Genomic DNA, 23,151 nt, shown 5'->3' on the forward strand with positions numbered 1-23,151 from the left:
TGTTTTATCTTAGCCAAGATAACGGATTTGGTCTTATCAGCCTGCAGGATGATTAACCTCAATGTGAGAAAGCTCGGAGATGCCAGAGGAGTTAGCGGGCGGGAGCGTGTTCCAGAGCACTCCTGCCCGGGGCTCCAGACGTGTTTATCACAAGATAAACAGAGAAAATCTTCGGTCTGGTTTGTACCTGACACCACCCACCCTCCCACAGCGCTGCACGTCCCGTTGCCTTCCACTGCCACTTACACACAACCAAATCAAACAACAGGCAGAAACGCTCATTGCTACGTCTCTCAACGCAGCAAAGGGTCTCCATGGCCTGGGGCCTCCCCGGAGGCCAAAGTTTTGTGTGAGCCTAAGTGTCGGTGGAGGTGCACAGCGCGGAGGAGCAGGTCCCTGGACCCGCGCAGAGCACGGCTCAGGCCTCCACACAGTGAGCACAGGCCCTGCAAGTCTGCAAAGAGTCAGTGCTCCAGCACGACGCCATGACGTACAGTGCTGTCACCTTCTGCCTGGGAACAGGAGGCTCTGACCTTTCCAGAGACGCATTCAGCTGTACATGCTTCCCGCAGGTTTCTGGAAACAATTACATTGATTCGCAATCTGGTCCACAGACCCACACTAGAGATGGAAGAGACCTGTTAGGTCGTTAAGTCCAGTGCCAGAAGGCCCCTAAAGCTTAGCATCCGTGGATTAGCCCCCTTCCGGTTTCAGATGATGCAAGGAAGGGGAGGGAAGGGGGGAATCTTAACATTTCCTATGGGAAACTATTACTTAGTATAATGAATCTCCATTGGTGAGATCACTGCTTTCACTACAGGCCCTCAGGGACTTCCAACGGGGCAACAAATTCTCCGTTCATTTGCATTTGTCTCACGAAGTAAAGAGAGAACAAGAAGTGAATTTGCTAGAGAAGAAGTACAGAAGTTGCAGTTTTGGCCCAGACTCCTATTCAAAAACAGAGGGGAGGATAAAAACAGTGCAGCTCCGCAACGTCAGCAACATTAACTACCTTGAGCCAGTAACAAAGTGCAACCTCAGGAGTGACTCCGGGCTGCCTAGCTTGGCTATGAACAGCAACATGATCAAACTCCAGACAAATTAATTTATGCTGTATCTCAAATAGGTTTTGCTGCCTGTGCTGAGCACTTGGTTACTGAAACCACAGCCTGCTTTGGAGATTTGGGGGCAGGTGAACTCAAAGACACCCTGGTCTGGATCATATCTGTAATGCCTTATACCATGGCAGTACCCACGCACCTATATCAACTCATCCCTCTGCTGCCATCCCCAATGCCCAAAACCATACGAAATACCCCTGCCATTCGCTGCACAGCTAGGGACAGAGAGCGTGGTGGGACAAAGCGGAAGGTCTCTGTGCCACCTGGTTACCCTCACTGTGCGGCCGCGCACAGGGCCTCCTCGGCAGGCAGGCTCGCCCGGGGTAGGTACAGCCGCAGCACGGGGACGCGCTCGCCTCCCCCGCACACGCAGGCGCACCCTCGCTTTTTCGTTCCAAGTCACTGGCGCTGCAGGTTTCCATTTTTCCAGATTATCTCATATTTGGCACCTGCCCCAAGTGCACGAATTTGGACTCTCTGCGTTTCTCCTTCAGGCTCAGCCTCTCTGTTTGGTATTTCAGGCTGTAGGCACTTTCCTGTTAAAAATAATAATAACAACAACAACAAAAAAAGACTACCCGTAACCTAGCCCAAATGTGTCAGCTGGTTTTAAGGAAATGTCTCCCTACAGCTTTAATCTCTTTGTGCAGTTAAATTGCTGTGCAGCTCAGGGAGCTGGAAATGATTACTCACTGTTTATCCGCACAGGCCTGGCCCGTTTTACTGCGGGTAGAGTTGCTGTGTTAATTGTCTTCCAAATCTCTCTACACCCCCAGCTACACCGAGGCATCCCAGCTCCCCAGTCGGCTTCGTCCTTGCAGAATGAAAAAAAAAAAAAAAAAAGAAGAGACCTCCCGGCGCTCGGGCAGCCTCCTTCATTTCTCCGCGCCCGAGCTGCTCGTGCTGCACGGAGGCTGGAGCACGCCGCACCTTGGCACAGCCGGTCTCTAATTTGCAGGGGGTCCTTCACAGGGACTTCTGCAGACCAGAAAGCTTGCTCTGCTTTGCTTCTTTCACCCAGCTCTAAGGGACCTTCTGAATGAAAAACAGAAAAGCTCTAAAAGAAAGGCTTGCAGATCTGGGGTGAAAAAAAGCAAAAGTTTAATTGCTTCATTTCTCCGCTGCTCTTCTGCTCTTTCCATAAAACAGGAGTGGGGACTCTGTACAGCTATCTCAGACGAGGCAGCGACAGGACAAATGGACGCCCAAAAAGCTAGAAGCTCAGACAAGGCTCAGGACGGTCTATGCATCACGGTGGAGCAGCGCAGAGACACACTTAGTCCAAGCTGACAGGCCAGAAAAGGCTGTTGCAGAGGAAGGTCACATCCCCATTTTAGGTCAAGGTTCCCATTATTCAATATATCATCTGCCCTGACTTATCTAACCATGCTAAGGAGCGTCCCTGAGAGGAGAATACCGCAAGGGAGGAGAACTGTGGTCCTACTGCTTGCCGAGAGCAGGAGAACAGGTCTAGGGCAGGAATGAGGCTGCAACACCAGGGAAGCAGGATGCGCCTGGCTCACTCTGTGACCACAGGAGCTTGTGCTGGAGGCAAAAGGACCATCAGATCAAAACGGCTTTTGTTCGTCTGGGATCGCTTCTAATCCATCACCTGAGATCCCAGGACTGAGCCTCAACTGTCAATACAAACAGGTTCAAATTTGGGGGAACCGGGGTAAAACCGAGAAGGAAAACATTACCTTTTCTGGGACCAACAGTGCCTTCCCAAAGACTGCATGTACGCGGTTTCATTATACGAAGAATTGGTTATGAGGGAGTAAAGCTGCACCCTTAAGGGGAAAAAACCAGCAAGATGGCAAGAGGAGAGAGGCTTTCACCTGCAGCTCAGCAGCACCGGTGCAGCCCACCAGTCACCCTCGGGGTTTGCCCCTGGAGGCTCTCATTGGGCTGGAGTTCCCTCACCAGCCCAACTGCCTCCAGCCTGCAGCTGTAGCCACCACCGAGGGGCCAAAAGACGGGCTGGCCATGGAAAAGGGAAATAGCAAACAGTTTTCACGAGGAGCAAACCAACCTGCCTTGCAGAGGGCACCAGCGCATGCAAACACCAGTCAGGGGCCCTCGAGCATCTCCCCAACTCAGACCTTCATGGGCTTGAGAAACAACAGGGCAACAAGAACTTCTTCCACATGGATGAGCTACTGTCAAGAGCGATGCTTTACTGCATTCATAAGCCCTCAAGTAACACTCCTAAACTTGCAAATTTTCCACGTCCTTAAACACGTTTCTAAGCCTGGTGTTTACTCCACGTGCACTGCACCAGCCGGCGCTTCAAAATCCTTTCCCCTGCAGAAGAGCATCCCATGCAGTCCATGCGCTGCGCAGAAGGCAACACGCTCACTGGTCAGAAATGCAGAGCCCATCTGGGGCACAGCTCATCGCTTGGTGTCACTCCAAGGAGAAACGTGGCTCTATATATTTTTGCAGTTCTCCCACCAAGCGTAGGCACGGATCTATGCCTGCAAATCCATGTATGCTATAGGGAATACACATGCACACACATGAATTTACATGGGTATTTTTAGAGCATGCAAGATTCCAGCTTTAGCGACAACGTACACAGCTCTCGGCGGCAGCCGGCACGTCGCTCCCCAGGCAAGATGGCTCTGCAGAATAAGCCTTAATGGTCTCTGCATGGCTCTTCTCGAGGAATCGCCTGTCATGCATCCAGACCAGGGGGAAGCCCTCAAAATCCCTCCTTTGTGAAAGGATGGTGGATGTCCCTGGATGAAATATTGCAGTTCGTACTCACAGACCAAGTCCCCTTTCCTCTCCGCCCCCTCTTCCAGTCTCCACTCCTGTGTCCCAGAGATGACACAAAAGGGAATTCAAGAGCAGCAGCTAGCCCAGCTCCCTCTGTAATGTCTGGCAAAGCAACTCAAATACAAATTTCATCCAAAGAGCAAAAGCTACTCAGCCACTCAGCCCCAAAGAAGATGGGAAAGACCCATAATGGAAAGCTGCAGGGTCCCCGCGCCCAGGAAGCCTGGTACCTCCAGGCTAAGGGAGGTTATACACCTCTCCCAGGGGTTTAGGAAGAAGCAAAGGAGGCTCATGTGGTTGCCCTCCTTTCCCAGGGCGGTGCAGGACGTCTCAGGCAGAGATGCTGCTCCAGACTGGACCAGAGAGGAAGAGGGACAGAAGCAGGAGAAGGTGGAGTCTGAACAAGGCAGCAGCCCACCAGCTGCAAGGTCAGTAAGGGTGATGAAAGAGGGAGATGTGTTTCCAGTCCGCCACGCCAAGCCGTGCGCTGTATCAGAGTGCGTAATGCCTGCCGGGATGCAAGTCCGGGCAGCTCAGGCACCATGCTAGCTCAGCTCTATCACCCTCCGTACCCAAGTTACCGGCTCTGCAGAGCGCTGCTCAGCGCTATGTGGAGGAACCCGATTCAGCCAAGCTAGCGTGGGCATCTCCGCACCATGCTCAGACCTGCCCCAGAGGGGCCAAGAGGTCACAGGAGACTGGTCCCCAGGAGGAACCGAGCCTCAGCTAACAGCTCCTCCCTGGCCAGCACCCCAGGGCCTGGGAGTTACCTGCTACCTGTGCCACTGGCTCCACAAAGGTTGCTGCCACCCACGAGCTGGCTGCTGAGGTTCTGATCACACATTGACAAAACACAACACAACTCAGAAATGAAAAGCTCCTGAGAAGCAACTCCTCTCTCCTCCCCTCGGATGAATTCCTTAGGTTAGGGTAGCATCATGTTGGCAGGACTTAAGAAAAAAAGGAAGGAAAAGTCTGCATCCTTGCTACATATTCTGGGGAGCCAAGCCTAGAGGGAACCTCACACTGCAGGGCTATCAAAGCAGTAAATCAACACACAACAATGTGGAAGGGGAATAAAAGGAAGATATAGATAACTATGCTGTATGCAGTTGTATTTGGATATTACTATTTGGGTGAAGTCCTACAGCGTGAGGTCAGTCTGCCCACATCTGGCACCACCCTGTGGTCTCTGAAGCAGCAGGTTCTCAGACAGCATTTCCCCTTACCCTCTCTCTCTTTTTTTTTTAATTGCTTGAGCCTCTTGCTCCCCTTTGCCTGTTCTCTGCCTGCATACAGCCATTGCATATTCCTGCTTCAAATTTCTCGGTTCCACCCCGAGATATATATATAACAAACCATATCATCTGGCTCCCCACCCCAGTCCTTGTCCAGCAAAGCCAGTTTCAGCCCCAGCCAGTCTACCTCCAGCCCCACAACTTCCATCCCAGCTTCTAGCTGGCTCCCTGTGCCATGGCCTTGAATATCAGATGCCACCAAGCCCTACCCTTCTTACCCAAGACCATGTATCCCCTGCCTACATAGATTCTCCCGGAAAATTTTTTTTTGTTTCCTCATTTTCTCCTGTCCGAAGCCCAGGTCTGCACTACCTTTCCCTAGCTGCAGAGCCTGGATGTCCTTGGGGAAGGAAGCCAACTTTGCCAAGGATGGTGATACAGTGCTACAGCACATCTCACCCCCGGTCCAGGCTCAGCTCCGTTTACCCAGCAAAGAGGACACTAGCATCTACCTCGTCTCCTATCTTCCTACCTCCAGTGGTCTAATTCAAGTGTTAAACCCCTTTGCACAACTGCAGGAGTGCAGAGAATGTCCTCTGAGATGTGCAGCAGAGTGCGGGAAGGAGATGGAGAGGGAAAATAGAGGTGGGAAGGAATTTTTCTTAGTGTTGTGCCTCACCAAGATACCTTCTGCGCTCCTCCAACCTTGAGAACCACTGCTCCAGAGTGATCTCAGCCTAAGCAACCAGCCACGGCAGTCCTAATGAAGCCGAGCGCTGTGATTATTCCTTTCCTTTGTGGTTTGCTCTGAACTGCTGAGCTCGCGGTGATTGCCCTTCTCCTCCAACTGGCCTCTTCCTGCACAACACGCTTTCCTGCATACCTTCAGCAAAGGCAGCTGGGCTGGGACAAGGGGTTAACAGCAAGGGAGCACTGCTGAGCCACTGGCAGCTGGAGCTCTGGGGAAATAAAGGCAAGTCCCAGCAGGGGCTGGAGGCAATGAGGAGCTGGAGGCAGCAAGGAGCTGGTAATTGCTTTCCCTACTCAGCTGTTTCTGCTGGAGAGCGGCAGGGGCCACAGGAGCAAGGAGTTTCCAGCACCACGTGAGCATCCATGGTGCGACCCAAGCCCTGGGAGCACTTGGCAGCAAGAGGAAGCAGGACTTCAGGCTGCATGTTGCCTCTGCCACACAACTCAGGGAGCAAAAGTTTTCACTTTTGGGGGTTGCCATGAGGCCAGAACTGCAGCACAGCCAGCGAGCGACACCAAGTCGCCTGCAGCAGCTGCCCGGTGCCGGAAGGAGCCCACGCTGCGCTCCCGGGCATCTGCCCCATGCTGCCCTCCACGAGCCGAGCCCACATCGCCTCCCCAGGGCTGGAAGGAGCTGAGTCACTGAGCTGTCATCAGCCTCCAAATCAAAGCTCCTTCAAAGCTGCAGAGAGAGGTTCACCTCTGGCATAAATCCTCCCATTCTACAACTCCTGAAGGGATCGGGAAAGCTTGTTTTTCCCATGGGCTATTTCATGCAGTCCCACGGTAAGGGCCATGTGCAGCTTTACAACTACTTCCTCCTGCTGCAAATAAAACCTCAGCTTTAGGATCTGTCCTCAAACGCAGATGAGAGGAGACCTCCCTGCCTGCCTTCACCCTTTCCCCAGAGAAGAGGTTCTTGCTAACTTTTCCTTGGGGATCTTGAGGATCTTCTTTGCTTTGTTTCCATAAGTGCTGGGCACTCTTCCCTGAGTCATGTGACCCCTGCTGAAGAGCATCTAGCTCATTAACGTGGTTCCCAGATACGGAGAATCACAGGCCCCTTCTGCCTCCATGTGTGCGCACAGCTCCTGCTGCTCATCTTGCCATGATGTGGCCAAATCGGCACTCTCCCCGCTCATGTGTGCCCAGCCCTGGCAGCGGGTTTATAAAACCGAAGGGTGTAAAAGAAAGGCCAGGCTTTCCCCACCCTGCTCTCAAGCCACCAAGAACTTGCGGGCTCCAGGCGCCTTGCTGCAGCTGCGTCCCCTGCCATGCCAGGCAGCCCCGGCTCCTTGCTCCAGCAGCTCCACTTGCCAGGGCCAAGACCTGCACAAGCAGGCTGAATCGAGCTCTGTTCTCCCTGAACTCCTGCCCACGCTTAGACCAGCCAGCTAGGAGGTGAGACACCCTTCAAGTGCCTGGCAGGGGCGAGCTTGAGCAGTTGCGGACCATGGGGAGGAACAACCACGAAATGGGGTCCCACATGAAAGTAGTGATGGAGGAGGTTTGAGATGTCCAGGGAAAAGGGGCACAGACTCTTGCAGCAACTCTGGGCTGTTCATCTGTGCTGAGGAGGAGAAATAAAGAGCCCGAGGCCTTCCTATCCTTTCAACTTTGTTTCCTGGCTCTTCTTGGATGCATTTCAACTGAAAGCGCCCTTTGTACCAGCACCAAGGAGCACGGCTGTCTTGCTTTGTAACGCAGACCCCGGACAGCTGGGCTGTTCGGTAAAACTCATCCTTGGCAGCTGTCCTAGGATTCTGGAGCCCTTTTTGATTCAAAGACCCCCTCCCTTTCCCCCATGGGCAGCTGTCCTGGGATTCAGCAGCTTAGATGGTCTACTGTTCTCCACAGAGTGCCCAACCATCTGTGGCTCAGAGCCTGGCACAGGAAGAAGCTCACAGCAGCCCCAACCCAGCCGCGTGAGGCCAAGCACACACCCAAGAGAGCAGATGGGCCTCCTGGACATTATTCACATTTCATCTGGGGACACGGAGCCTGCAAAGGAGGTACAGACTGAATCCCTCATACCTTACTGTACTGGCTCTTACATCTCAGCCATGCCCAGCTAGAATTAAACCAACCTGCTACCTTGTGGAAACTTTTCTCCACCCTTTAAAATGCAGCTCAGAAAAGCCATACCTAGGCCACACCTGCTTGCGGTTAGAGAAACCTCTCAAGTCTTATGGGTCTAATATCAGCTCCACCACTGACACTTGATTTGATTCTACACAGAATACATAAACCAAAACATAGTCTCTGTGGTGGCCTCATATCTGGGTGTCCACCTTGAGCTCTATGACTGCAGGTGCTGCATCACTGCTGTCCCAGTGAAGATCAGATGGAGCAGAGCACCATCCCAACTCGCTGCTGACAGGCAGCCTGGTGGCCAGGCACACAACTACACTGCACAGTGGTAGCTGGTTTCCATGGAAGACCAAACTGAGACCAGCCCTCGGGATCAGCGCCTGTCTCCAGAGATGGCTGTAACAGCAACAAGACGGTCAGGGTGCCGGTGCTGACAAACCAGCCAGGGCCAGAACCAGACCTGGGGAGGAGGAGCGGCTGCCTACCAGACTGAGCATGGCTACGAGCCAGCCCCAAAGTAGGGCTTTGAGTAGTCTCTGCTGGCAGCTCTTCCTCCCACAGACAGCTCCATCCAATGGCTCTGGGCAGGGAAGTCCTCAAGACACAACAGGGATGAGGTGCTTCTTGCACAGAGCAAGCTTTGGGGCCAAAAAGGCTGATGGTAGTAGAGAGAGTGGAGGAAGAGCTGCCTTTAGCATCAGCCACCTTTGACTACTATCCAGACAAAACACAGCAACTGGATAGAAGAGCAGCAAAGACCCAATAGTGCCTTGTAAGGAAGTCTGGTTAATTCTTGTCTGGACCAGAGATCTGCGGGGTGGAGAGGGAAGGGAGGGCTGTTTAACTCCATGGCCAGGCAAAGACCTCCCAAGGTCACGTCTCAGCAACAGCCCTCCACCCCCTAATTAACGCACCGGTGTGTGCGTGGAGAGGCGCAGGGTGGGGTACGGAGGTCGTGGCCTCTAAATGAATGCTATGCCTCATAGAGGAGAGCGCTATTCTGTGATAGGGAATGGAAAAATAATTAAAGAGCTAGAAGAGAAAAATCTCTAAAACGTTAGGGAAAATAAATGACGGCTGGTGGGGGAGGGAAGCTGGCTTTAACGTCTAATACAGGATTAATCGAAAACAAGATAGAGCTAACATAAGCCAGGGCTCCAGTTTAATAGTGGCTCTAGTCCATGACATTTTTAGTCTTTGTCTCTGGGGCCAGAAGGACAAAAAACCCTGACTGTTGCTTATGAAGAGGCTGCTTCTGCCCCACAACCATAAGCAACGATATAAACCAACAGACACTCGTAACAGCACTTCTACAACCACCACATTTCCCAGAACGTCAAAAGCTTTTCAGGAGATACTATACAGGCAGATGAGTCTGAACACAGGAATAGAAATGGCAGAAATGTCTTTTTCTGTAAGCACTCAGGCTTTTGCCATTTCTCATTCTATTTCTTATAGCCTTGGTACCATTTTTATTCAAACTGGCAGCTCTTTCATCCAGCATAAAACCAAGCATAACAGACATGTATTTAGATGCCCCTGAGCATATATCCAAGACTGTGCAGTGACAGCACTGTAAGACATCACCACTTAAGCCAAAAGAGTAACCATTAGTGGCAAATGCCTCTTGAAGTCTTGCAAAAGCTCTTATAAACTGGTAAGGAACAAAGGCAGGTATCAGCCAACGTGTTATCCAAGCAGTTACCTGGAGATGTACTCACCTTCTTCTCTCTTTGGTGGGCTTTCGATCACCACGGGTTGTGGCTTTGGTTCTGGTGGGGGAGGCTGGCTGGGTAGAGAAGGCTCCAAATTCTCCATCTGTCGGACTGGCGGGGCTGGGACCTCGGCAGCCTTCGCTACCTGAATTTCCACTCGTTTAGTGGCCAGATCGGGCACCGGCGCACTAGCTGCATCAGCTCTCCGCTGGGGCATCTCTGGGATCTTTGATACTGGTGCTTCCACCCTCCGGAGACCTGGCTCCTGTGGCTTGCCTAGTGTGATCTCAGTCCTTCTTGGGGTGGGCTCAGGAGGTTTGTGCCCCAGCACATCTGCTCTTTTGAGGCCAAACCTTGATAACCCTGAGGTGGAGTTCTCCACCTGCTTGGATGAGATGTCAATGGAGATTTCTGTTCTTCTGGACACCGGCTCAGGCAGTTTGGGTCCAGAGAGCTCCACTCTCCTCAGAGACGACTTGGGTGATCTTTGGCCTGTGGGGTCTGCATGCCTGGCAGATGGCTCCGAATTCCTGGCACCAAGTTCCTGAAACTTCTGTGTGGAGCTGGACACAGTGGATCTGAGGAGGGTGTTTGGGGTCCGTCTTTGTGGGGTGGAGGAATTTGAAGACTGATCTACCTCCTCAACCTCAAAAGATCTTTTCAGAGCTGAAAGACAGTAAACAGAATTTGGAATTTAGTTATCATCCATCTGAGCATCTCAAAAGACACTTACAGATATTCCCTGAGCCTCTTAACCCCATTGCTGCTCCTCCCCTCCATCATGCGAGGATTAATAACACCGTTTAATGTATGTGGGAACTGAGAGGTCAGGCTCTGTCTCTTCAGGGAAGTTATAAACTCAATAAGCCAGGAACTTCAGTTCCAGAAATGTAACCCAGAGTACAACCCTTCTCTGTTCTGCCCTTCATATCACCCATTCCCCACACGTGTTCAAAGCTGCATCACTCTCCCCATGACAGCGCAGCAGAGTGGAGCAGCACAGCACTGGGACTCAGAGGAAGCCCGCTGCCTACAGCATCATCTTACTCCAAGCACCTAACTTTTCCTCTCCAATCTAAAAGGATGCACAGATAGACACAGGCTTCCCGGGGACCACTGCCAACGAAGTCCAAGTCCAGAATGCGAAAACAATCTCAGAAGAACAACAAATCCATATGAATGCAACAACAAAAAAACAAAGGTGGCAGACACAGAAGCTCATATCCTTAAAAACAATCCTAGAGAACCTCTTAGCCAAAGACTAATGTGCTTTAAAAACATGATACCCCCAATACATGGAAGGGGCCAACTGGGAGGCCTTAGGAACATCCTAAATCCAAATATCATCATCCCCATAAAGTTAGGAGGCAAAGAGATTGATTGATACAYGCAACATCACAGAGTTAGAACTGAGATTCAAGAGAACAGATTTTCCAATTTATGCTTGGAAAGAGACAGCAGAGACCTCTGCTTTCATCAGGATCCAGCATCACGCAGGATCTGACACCGCCTCTCTCAATCACTTACACCACATGCTGTAGCGAGCAACCTGGAAGCACAGGTCACCACTGTACAGCACAGAAACATTCAAACAAAGTCGAATGACGTTTGAACTTGTTCCAGCTCTTCATCACAGAGGTCCCACAGGCCTGTCTGGTCCCTTCAGCACACAGAGTTCCCCCAGTATGGCAGGCTACCTAAGAATAAAAACCTCAGAATCCCCAAAGCCAGGAATCTTTCTAAGGAAACCTGACAGATGATGGTGTCAGACCTTCTGCTCACTGGCTCTGAACTGCAGTCTGTCAGAGGGGACACAACGCATCGCTGAAGGAAGCACCCAGGCTACTGATGGATGTTCCCATCCTAGATTAACAGTTGAGGACCAGCAGCTGTTAGATCATGTCCTGGCTCAGGCCTGAATGGCCAAGTATGACTCATGCAGCCTCCTTTCCCCTTTCCAGCTAGACCTCATTAAAGGAATAGATGCCCTTAAGCCTAACACACATCTTAATCCATACAGAAAACATCCCTATGGAAACAAAAGGCTAAACTTAAGGGGTAGGAGGGGAGAAATGCAGGAACTGCTGTCAGATCCCATCCGAACACTACGAGCTGCCAGGAGGAGCTGCCTCCAACCCTGCTTGAGCCCAGGTGCCAAGCTCCAGGCGGGCGTTGAGCAGGCAAGGACGAGGCACAGCCTTCGCCTCCAGCCGTGCACGGGGCCATGGAAGGTCCTCCTGCAAAGCCGAACCGCCGCAGTGGCAGCCTGGCCACGGGGCAGCTGCAGCGCTAATGACTAATGTGAGCATAAGCAAAGGGTCCACTTATCCGTTATATTAACAGGATCAAATCAGAGCAACTTAGGCTTTCAAAATCCTGGCCCGAGATCACACAGGACGCTAGGCGTGGGGCAGAGCACACATTTCCCTCACCCTGGGACATCTGCCCTCACCCTCTGGCCAGCCCATCTCTTCCAGGTGCCCGTGGAGAGCTTGCAAAGAGCTGCCCTCCGCGAGAAGCACCTCCTCTGCTCGACAGGGCTGGCGAGAGCCGCTCCGACCCCGCCGGGGCACTGGGCCGGCCCAGGAGGCCTGGGAACCGTCAGTCCCTCTGACACGTCTATTTGTCAGAGCGCGGCTTTCCTGCTCGGCAATGGGAACCAGCTGCTGCAGCCCCCTTCGGCAGCCCGGGGCAGGAAAGCAGTCCACGTGGCAGCAGCTCCAGCGCTGCTTCGCCAGCAGATTGCGAATGCAGCYGCTGCCGCTCGGCACGCACAAGCAACGCTCGTGGCAGCAGGCCTCTCGTCCCACCACCACAAGCAGGAGCTCCGTGCAGGGGCAGGCGGCGAGCCATGCCGAACGGCGGCAGAGCTGCCGCCAGGGATGTGGGGCTAGACGGCGCCAGCTTGGTGCAGCAGCTCCGCGCAGCAGCAGGCGTCACCCCGTCCGGTGCCAGCACAGGCCAAGCAGGCACCCGCAAGCTCCCATGAGCTACGGAGAGAGCCGGGTGCGAGGCTCGTGGGAGATGCATGGCAAACTCAAAGGCGTCCTGAAGGAGAGGGTGACAAAACTCGGACCTTCTGCCTTCCCAGCCTTCCTCCCTGGGCAGCAAGGACCCCCCCACCCAAGCCAGAGGCTCACATGTCAGACACAGGCTACACAGAGGGGAGGCACCCAAGGGTTAAAATGTCCAAATAGGATATAGACTTTGGGCTTTTTTTCCTTTTTTGGGAGTGTTTCCCAAGAACTATGAAATACGAACGTCAGGCTTCAAAAACCATCCTAAAAGGTTGGGACTAGGAGCCTGCCTCAGGTGCTCGCTATTAGTAACCCTGTGAAAGCAGCTCCGCGGAAGCCCTCCACGCTCAGCAACAAACAGGGACACATGGACATGCAGGCTGGGACCGGGCTCCCCCCCAGCCGTGGTTCAGACCTCAGAGTGGGAACTGCTGGGAAGCAACCGCAGACCTGGGAATGGGCTCCCAGTGCCAAACACAGGGATGCTGCCAAAGCTGGGAGCAGCCGAAGAGCCTGGAGGCACCTGCGCTGGCAGGCTCAGGAGCACCCTGAGTCCAAGGGCCCCTTTCAGGCCCTGGCTCCCTGTACGGCTGCTTCCTCAGTCCCACAGGGGACGGCAACCTCACTCCAGCTCTGCTGCCATTGCATCCCAAAGCTGCTGCGGAGAGGAAGGAGCTGTCAGGGGTGCACAGCTGGACAGCCCCAGGGACGGGCACAAGCCAGGACGGGCAGGGAAGCATACGTAGTGCAATAAAACATCCTTTACCCTGCATATTAATCTGACGGAAATGGCACTAGAGAAGCATCCGGTGAATCATTTCAGTAGTTTGTGAGGATCAGCATCATCAGGCAGCCGTTGTGCCTGGCCTTGCACAAGCGGCAGCCGGCCGGTCCCTGCCTCCACGAGCCAGTTAGCATCACTCTGCCTAAGGCACGACCCGTACAGAAACGCCGTCGGAGCCTGGGAACCCAGCATGGCTGCTGGGATATTATACTTAACCTCCCTCATTTATCCCTTCCCAGGAATTAAGAGAAACACCTATTTATAGACAGCATTTTCCAGGTAATGAGATTGTCTATCAGGAGAAGTTAAGTGTCCGTGCAGTTGAATGGCCCGCTCAGAAACCAGGCAGACTTTATTACTGTTAAGAGAGGCAAGCGCACAGCAAGCACCAAAGCACATGACCTAATACCTGCCACATAAAACCCAGCAAAGGTCCCACCAAGGCCAATTAACAATGACAAAATGGCCTGTCTTGCATCTCAAACATTCATACGGGGGGCAAGGAGGGAGAGGAGGCAGTAAAAAARTAGTCCACAAGCAGGTGACGAGACTAGTTTCATCCTCCACGGAAACGCAGCCACCGCCGGGGTGGACACAGTCACCGCAGAGGACGGCCACGCGCTCCGGGGCATGCCGGAAAGGCTATTTATCCAGGCCAGCCCGCAGCAGGAGGGGAGAAGTCAGAGGACGAGGTGCCATGGCCCGTGCCGGCGTTTGGCCAGGATGCTCCGCTAACGTCCGCCTTTGCGGGAAGGGTTGCAGAGCCCCGGGTGGCACGGCGGGCACGGGCCTGGAGTGCCACCTACTGAGCCGCCCGTGCCACTCCGGGGGGGAAAATGAGAAGCGGATAAAGCCTTTAGGAAAACAGTTTTCCTCCATTTTATCTGCCCTGTTTTCCGAATAAACTGAAAGGTCTCATGAGAGCCTCCAATTTAAAGTCCCAAAGCCTCTGCAGAGGGACTAGGGTTTCTGGGGGCACAGGTTCTCCCCGAGCTGGCTCTGCTGCCACCCCGGGCACAGACTTTTCTGCCATTTTCCTTCTCCATCATGCCTTAATCCAAAAAAAAAAAAAAATTTCAGCAATTTTTTCCTCCCAGGTCAAGAATTGAAAAAAATATGCAAAAGTCAAGCCCAGTTTCCACTTTGCAAGAAAATAAAGGGTGCAGAAGGGATAATCTGACCAGGARCCCCTCCGCTATCTTGAAGCAAAGCCGCTTGTGGGAAAAGGGAGCTCAGCGGAGGACACTGTGTTACCATGCCTTGCCACCCCTCTGATGGATGTGATCAAAATTTTGTCTATGTCAGGCTTTTAAAGCCTGCTCACCACTCGTCCATCCAGCCAATTCAGTCTCATTTTATTGCCTTCAGCAAAGACGCCTAATAATCTAATGACAGATGTGTCTGGAGGAACACACGTAAAGTAAATGCTCTCAAGGAACCCGATAGCAAAGGCAACACGAACACTTTGAGAAGCACTGGCAAGTCTCTCTGCTTAGTGAATATTCCTCTGGAAATTTCTCTGAACCAAGTGACACAGGAATCTCTTTTTGACCCGATAACGAGCTTTTGATACAAACAGCCCAACTGACCTCCAGGCATCATTGGATAAACTGTCTTTATCACTTTAGCTCCTTTTAGTCTCCATGCAATTTGCTATTTCCAAAAGAAATGATGTCATCAGTGACCATGCTGTGGTTAACGGCAATGTGGGAAAGCTCAAGGCAAACCTGCCCAGTACAGCCATCCCCTGCCCTAACTGAAGGATGCAACACCCCAAAATGGCTTTTCTGCATGCAAAAAAAAAAAACAAAAACAAAAACAGGAAAAGCTCAAAACTCACATAAAAGGGGGTTCAAAAAGTTTAAGAAGGAAGAGCTGCAAAACCACGACTACAGCCACAGAAGACTCAAGCAGCCCAAATAACACTCCTGTGCCAGCATTATGTCCTCCAGCTGGCAGCAAGGGGTGGGGGGCTGAACAAGTAACCTGCATCCCCAAATAAGGGCTGGAAAAAGCTTAGCACAATTTCTGAGAGCAAAACCACTGGGACCCCTGGGACCCCATGGCATTCCCTATCCCCACAATGGTGTCACTGATCTGCCTGTGAGCAGCTCTCAGAGCTTTGCCCATCCTTGGCTTTCCAAAGTATAAGATGTCCATCTTATGACTCTGGTTGCACAAGGATTTTGGTACCCAGCTAGTCATGCCAGCACATTTGGCCACTTCTGTCCTGAAGAATCAGATTTGAAGACTGTGAAATGAGGGGAAATCTCCCCAGTGACAACACTGACCTGCCAACCAGCTCCACAAAAAGCACCTGCCAAATTCAGAGGCTTTTAGAGAAATCACTTTGGAAGCTCTGCAACTTCTTCCTCGTTAAACTGGGGAAGAGACAACTGGAGCAAGAAAGTGGGGGAGAACTTGCTGATCCAAATCTGGAGAGCACCCGGGATAGCCTGGAGCCGGGCAGCAAAGCCATGTTGTCCTCGGAGGGTCCTGACCCAACTCCAGCTGGGCCTGGAGAGGTCAAACCACTCACGCTCCAGAAAGGAGAGTGGCTGTAACAACCAGGGCTCGTCTCCACCTCTCAGGCAGAGACCTGCTGCCTCCAGCGCGCTCCTCAACGCCCGCGAAGCTCGCTCGAGGACACYGTCCTGCACTGAGCGTCGCCCTTGGCCCAACCAACCCGTCACTGCTCCGGAGCTTCCCTGCTCGGCATCGCCTCTCTCCGGCTCTTTGCACAGCAAAGCAGAAAGACCTCAGGAAGCAAAACAACTCTCGGGAAAAAAAAAAAAAAAAGAAGAGAAAAGCTTAAAAATAGCCTGTCCTGGCCGGAGCCAAGAAAGGAAAGTAAACAGCCTCTGCTCCAAACGACCCGCCTCCAGGCTTCCTGCGGGGAAGCTGGCTTATTAATTCAAACAACAGCAGCCGAGAGAAGGCCGGCGCTGCCGCGGAGGCCCGAGGCAGGCCTTGGCCACCCGTGGCCCCCAACCACGGCCCCGCCGGCCTCCGAGCCGCCCGTCCCCGGCATTGGCACCGAAACGTCCCCTCTGAGGGTGGCCCAGGACCTCCCGGCTGCCGGGCGTCCCCTCGGGGCCCGGCCGCCATCCAGCCCCTTGGCAGAGCCCCCCAGGGAGCTGCAGTTCGCCCGGCCTCCGCCCGCCGCGGGGCAGCTCCGCGGGGACAGCCGGGCAGGGGGGGCTTCAAAAAGCACCGCCGATAATCCCGGCACCTGGGGGAGCCCCGCAGGCTTGAACCAAAGCCGGCAGCCTCGTTTCCTTCATTAAAGCAAACGCCAGGGCAGGGGGCTTTAGCGCTTGGGAAGGCGACTTCATCCTCAGAAAGCGTTCTGGCATACGTAAGAAAGCAAATTCAGGCTTCAAGTCGCACGATCTCCCTTGACTGCCGTGCTTTCTCCCTCCTTGACGCGACCGCTCTGCAGAAGCCACTTCCCCAGCGACGCCTTCCCAGCAGAGCCACATCCTGTCTCGATGCTGCGGTCGCCCGGGATCTTTCCATCGCTCTTGGGGCCGGCGCTGCGAACGCCCGCGTGCCCGGTGTCCCGCGTAGCCTGGCGCTGCCRCCCACGGAAACAGCCCGGGGACGAAGCCCCGAGCCCGGCGAGGCGYGCTTGGAGGACCGGGGCCTGCCGTCCGAGCTCCTCGGGACAAAACCACACGCRCCTGACCCTAAAGCATACGGGAACGTATATTGCCAGAGAAGGAGCAAACTCTTTTTATGTTTCTTCCTCCTCGCGCTGCCCCGCGCTGCCGCCGCCGCGCCGCTCGCGCTGAGCCCACGCGGCTCCCACGCGGCAGGTCACGAGCCAGCGGCTAAAGCTGCTCTTCGGGGCTCRTGCGGATGGGGAGGAGGGGGCCGAGGCCTGGCCCAAACCCCAGCAGCTTATACGACAGCCMAGATCTTCTCGAGAAGTTGGCGGCCAGCGGCACGGCCGGGGACGCGTGCCTGAACCCCCAGGACGCGAGTCCCCGCTTCGAAGCCTCAGCCGAGACCCCCAGTGAAGGCAAAGTCTCCCAGCCGACGTGAGAGCGCTCGCTGGCTCCTGCCCAAAGGCTCCGTATTTGCCGGCACGCGACGCGGATCACCGAGCTACGCGGCACAGCGTCGCCCCGGCTCTGGGGCCACGTGGGAAGCGGGGTGGTCAACAAGGGAACAGCTGCTATTTTTTTTTTTTTTAATTAAAAAAAGCAGAATGCACCAAATAACAGTCAAGGGGATGCTTTATACAAGGAAACCTCTATGCCCAGAGCTCTGGAGGAGACCAAAATAAACAGCCAGAGATGCTGCTTCCTTCAGGACCTGCGCTAACCGCTCTGCAACCTGAGCCTCGGGCTCGGCAGAGACTGCAGCGCCGAACTGCTTCCCATTAAACATCCTTCGCCCCTCGCATGGTTTCTGTAACCCCGGGGTTACATTTGCTTGCTTGCTTAAGCACTGAAAGCTTTTCTTGCGTCTTCAGACGCGCAAGAGCCTTACGGGAATGGGCCAGGCGGTCGCCCTGTTATTTCACACGATACAATGGTATCGTTTCAGAGCGCGGACTTTCTTTAAACTGCTACCAGATGGCGACCTCCTGTTCCCGGGGAGGAAAAAGGGGGAGGCTGTGTACCGCAGGTGTCATCTTTCAACGAGCCCTTTCGAAACCCCACCACATTAACCGTTCATGGCCATTAAAGATTCCCAGATCCTTATCGCCAGACAGCAGGGCGATCGCCTCCGCTTTCTGGCCAAATCCTAGTTTAAATAGCACCGTCTCCGCTTTACTGCGCCTCTAGGGTCATTTGGGTTTGGTATTTGGAGCTGCTTATCCAAAACCACTGTCTGTGATGCTGCTGAACAGATGCCACGACCCATAAAAAGGCGGACGCGTTTTCATGCACTGAAGGACCGAGAGCTCTCCGTTGCGGGAACGGCGAGCGGGGTGTGATCACCTCGCCGCAGGCCAGAGACGGGCACCCTCCCGCTGCGGCGCGGGCTCAAGCCCCTCCGGAGAAGGGCTAAGGAGCCGCACGCTTGCCACGGGGCCAGAGCAGGAAATTTTCTACTCATCCTAACCAACATGCTCCTTGAGACGCTCAAAGCCGCTCGCGTGGCTCTCCAGGGTGCCAAAACCAGTTGCACTCGGCTGGGAGGGCAAATTCACCAGCAGCGCTGGGCAGCCGGTGGTACTACACACGCCGGTGCTCCCCCTCTCCAAAGCACTTTGTCTATTAACAGCTTCGAAGCGGCACAAGAAATTCAGATTCCTCTCTCACATCTGGGGAAACGAAGGCAGAAAAGTTTAGCAACTTTGCCAAAGCTACTGCTCACTCAATGGAAGACGGAAAACTAGTAATGCTGGATCCTGCCCCTGGGCTTGCACCAGGAGCTTTCATGCCTTTCTCTTGCCAAACAACCAACCTTGCTGCAATACATGCATATATTTTATATATGCATCTCAGAGAGAGATATATATATAAAATCTGAGATGCTATTTTATTTATATATATATATATTTTTATATGTATATATATATGATTGATAGATAAGATAGATGATGCAGCGATCTGCTGTTGCAGCACAACCCTCATATTATCATGAGCGATCAGGTGCACACACAAACACTTTTGCTGACTTTTCAAACAGCACTAAAAAAAAGAAAAGGTTTCCACAGGTTTCACAGCCTAACACATAAATTGCACATAGAAGATAATGCTGGCGATGTGCTATCAACATGCAGTGCCTTCATGAACTGTGCAAATGGCAACAAGAATTGAATTACGGCGGAAATTTGGGGATATGCGCAAGTTCAGGGCTCTGGCTTAACCAAAGATTTTCGAGCAGCATTTCACATGTATTCAGTGAGTTATAAAGACAGCCTGTAGGAACCATGCAGTAAACCCAGTCATTTCCCAGAACTGAACATGCAAAAGGAAAGTTGGAACTAAGAACAGAAAAAAATAAATAAATAAAATTCAAACTCAGATTAAGCCAAAATCCCAGATTTCCAGTCCCTATAAAGGAGTTCTAGAAAGGTCGTAGCTTTGATTCTCCACTACGCTTCAGTTTACATAATCATTAACCCTCAGCAAAATGCTTCCAGATCAGAACAGTGTATTTTACATCCATTATATTCATTTCATACCAGTACAGAAAATTACATAAAGTACAGGGTATCCAGCCCTGTATTACTGGCCCTGCCACTGGCTTTCTGGGCAGCTTTTGCCTCCGATCTGTGCTCCAGTTCCCTAAGGGGAGGAGAGAAGAGGGAAATAAATCTTCCTCTCCTCCCAGAGGACTGCAGAATCGGTTCGGTTCACTAATATTTCTAAAGTTCCTCCAAACTGCTGCCCAGCAGGCAAAATTAGGATGCAGATGGTATCACAACCCCCAGGCAGCACTGTGCTACCAACTCGCAGGGCACCAAAGCCCAGAAGGGTTAAGAGAAAAAAAAACAACACATGCTCTCATTTTAAGAAGCCACAAGCACCATATCATGTCAGAGGCCAACGCCAGCCACCGTCCCTGGTGAGTCATGAGCCCCGAAGCAGAGGTGCCCACAAGGGCCACGTCACGAGTGACTCGGGGGCGACAGGGGCTCGTTGCTGGAAGAGCGGTGATTAAACTGAATAAACCATAAAGCGATCGAACCTCTGCTCGATAATACGCTCCGATGGCTGGAAGTGCCACGTGGTGCTTAAAATGTCAAGAGAAGGGTGACTTGGCATGAGCGGCTCCCTTGCATGGTGGGGACGGGGGACCGAGAGCCCCGATGTGCCCCGCAGCCCCCCCGGTGTGCCCGTCCCTGACCCGGCCCACGCTATCAATGCTCTTCGCCCTCCCCAAATCCATCCTGGTGCTTCGCCTCCGTCTCAAGAGCGGGGACGGCCCCAACGACAGCTGCAAGACGGCGGAACGGCAAACCGAGCCCGCAGCATCCCAAGCAGCCGCCGGCTGCCCCCGACAGACGCCGGCGACACCGCGGTCCCTGGGGACAGCTTGTTCGTAGCGGCAGCAAGATACACAAGAGCCTCGCAGGGCCTGACAGTATAAACACGCCATCGCGTCACTTGTCCTCAACGGCCCGGGAAGCCAACTGGGCTCCCGCTGACCCTGCGGACATTGTAACGGAGGGACATGGGGAGGAGGGAGGGTAGGAGCAGAAGTGGGAGCGACGGCGGCTGCTGGCATTGCGGCGGCCGGTGGCGAGGGGAAATGCAGCAGCGTGCCGGGAGCACTCGCACAGACGTTTGGAAGGCTGGCAGCTGCCTCCAAAGAGGAACAGGAATACTCTTCCTCAGTAAACTAAATGTGCCTCAAAACAAAACAGAAAGTCATCCCTTCTGTGTTTCCCCATATCTGCACTTCCAATGACCTTACAGAAGAAACACCAAAGCCCCTGGGCTCCCAGGAGGCATCTCCCAGCCTTGCCATGCTCCTCCTCTCCAGAACGAGTCCCAGGCGACCAGCATCATTTTGTGCCAGGTGCTGTTTCCCCCACTATCAACCTGGCTGTGTGCCCTGGGCCATGTTGGAGGACATCCAACTCACCAGGAGCCAAGGGCTGTATAAGTTGTGAAGGCTACTCAACTGCCACCTCCACCCAAAGGGAGGGCGGCCGTGCAGACTGCCATGGTACTCTCAGCATCCCTTGTCCCGCAACCTACGTGATCCTGAAGTCTTTGGATGTGCTTTTGATCTTCCCTGGAGAACTCACTTGGGGCATTTCACACCCTTTTCATGTCACAAGCTGCAAAGTGCTGGAGGCAGATCCCAGTCCCCCTCTCAGGAAAGGCTGGACCCAGAGTGTTGGCTCCTTTGACAGAGCAGTCCGAAAGTGGACTCTGCAGTCACAGCCCAAGTTCAGGCTCTCTTCCAGCTCACTGCAGAAAATGGCAATTGCAAATACACGGGCAGTGGGGAAAGACTCCCTGCTCACTGACCCTGTTGTACCAACTTTGTGGGCGCAGATAACCCTGTCATGATGCCATATTCCAGCACTAACCTAAGTCACCTGAGACTCAACCTCGCTATAAAAGTTAGCCTGAGCTTGTACACCTGAGTTATACACCTAGCCAAGAGCACACTGGGGGAAAAAAAGGAAGAGGACAGCAAGTGAGCTGCAAGGGACAATTTGGTTGGTGGCAGTGACAGGATAAGCATCGCTGCTGTCACCAGCTGCAGCACCCAAGCATCAGTCCAACTTCCCAAGAGGCCAGTTAACAGCCTTGAAGCACCCTGCAACCCAAGGCTGGAGAGGCAGAGAAGATGGGGACAGGAGCTGGACAGGGACAGATCTCAAGTTCCAGTGGGGATACACACTCAAAGAGAGAAAAGGCAAGGGGTCCTCTTCGTGTTTCAAAGATAAAGGTCCTGCTAGCAGCCATAACTAATGATCCACTGGCGCTTCAGCCAAATGGGAGCTGCAAATATCCTGGTATTCACAGTATCTACACCTGGACCCCCTCTGAGGGACAGGGCATGTCCACAGAGCAGTCAGAGGTGCAACAGCCACAAACAGACGTTCCCGCGCCAACTGAACCTAGCTACTTGGGTACCAACAACAGGACATCTACAGCAATGCTAGGAGAGGCAGGGGAACAGGCTGCACTGGCACCCACGATGTCTTGCCTTTTTGGCATGCAAACCAGCCGAAAGCCAGCTTGCACAAGCCACGCACCCTGGAGTCACAGATCCCGAGAGCAGCCTAAGTGTCCCCAGGAGCCCCAAGCGCTGAGTTCTGTCCAGCAGCTTTGGAGAAGCAATCACAGTAAAAGCCTGAGTCACAGCTGTCAGGAGATAAGCGCTTTCATTAATCTAGGGGCAGTTTTTCAGAACAAGTCAGGAATAACAATAAACCTCTTCATTGCCCGAGGCCTGCTCCTCCCCAGCATCCCTCACGGGACAGGGGAAGAAGCGAGGTCTCAGTGGTTTCAGGGCCACTCAAGACAGCAGCAGAGCTGGCAGATTCAAAACTGCTGCCTGCTCCGTGGGCAGAGAAGAGGGGTGCCAGAACCAAACGGGACCTGGTACACGTGAAATGAAAGGTGGCTGGGACACAATCCTGGTCCGTGCTGAAGGACACGATGGGGCGGCCCAGCAAGCAGCCAGCCCACCGCTGTCCCATGAAGAGTTCCCATGATGGTGTCTGATCCCCATCAAACAAGCACTTCCTCATCAGAAACCAGACCTGGACCCATGAACTCATTTTCCAGGTATCAAACAGCCTCAACGAGGCAGTGACTTAGTGTTGCTTGGCCTGTTGCCTCAGTGTCCCACTTCTCCTGATCACAAAAGTGCCCTCCAGAGCTCACTGCAGCATGAGGAGAACAGGAGGGAGGAAGGTCAGGAAAGGGAACGAGCCTGCATAATGGGACTGCAGAAATACATTGCCTTAAGTATCAGAGCTAGAAACATGAATATCTGGAGTGATTATGGGCTCTGAAGTCTCCATTATTGTCTTTGGATCTATGACAAGTCCCAGTCCGGGTTGCGCTGCTGCTGTCTGGGTTCTGGCTCCTGGGAAAACGGGCTGTTCAGCTCCTTGAAAGGAGAGAGGAAGCCAGGCTGAAAAACAGAAATTAGATCAGCACCCCGGCAATGCAGCCACGGGCAAGCACCTCTGATGTGCCAGGACCCTCACTCAGCAGCAGG

At 53.3% G+C, this 23,151-nt stretch overlaps 1 protein-coding gene across 1 annotated transcript in view; it reads right to left on the reverse strand.

Moving 5' to 3' along the window:
- The window catches only part of SEPT9 (septin 9), a 95,900-nt gene that overhangs the window by 66,764 nt on the left and 5,985 nt on the right, over positions 1-23,151 (reverse strand). The window contains exon 2 of the mRNA XM_026068561.1: positions 9,703-10,362. Within this exon, the coding sequence (XP_025924346.1) occupies positions 9,703-10,362 (660 nt within the window). The remainder of the gene's footprint in view (positions 1-9,702; positions 10,363-23,151) is intronic.

Source organism: Apteryx rowi, unplaced genomic scaffold (assembly GCF_003343035.1).
Source record: "Apteryx rowi isolate R43461 unplaced genomic scaffold, aptRow1 scaffold_275, whole genome shotgun sequence".
NCBI classification, from domain to species: domain Eukaryota; kingdom Metazoa; phylum Chordata; class Aves; order Apterygiformes; family Apterygidae; genus Apteryx; species Apteryx rowi.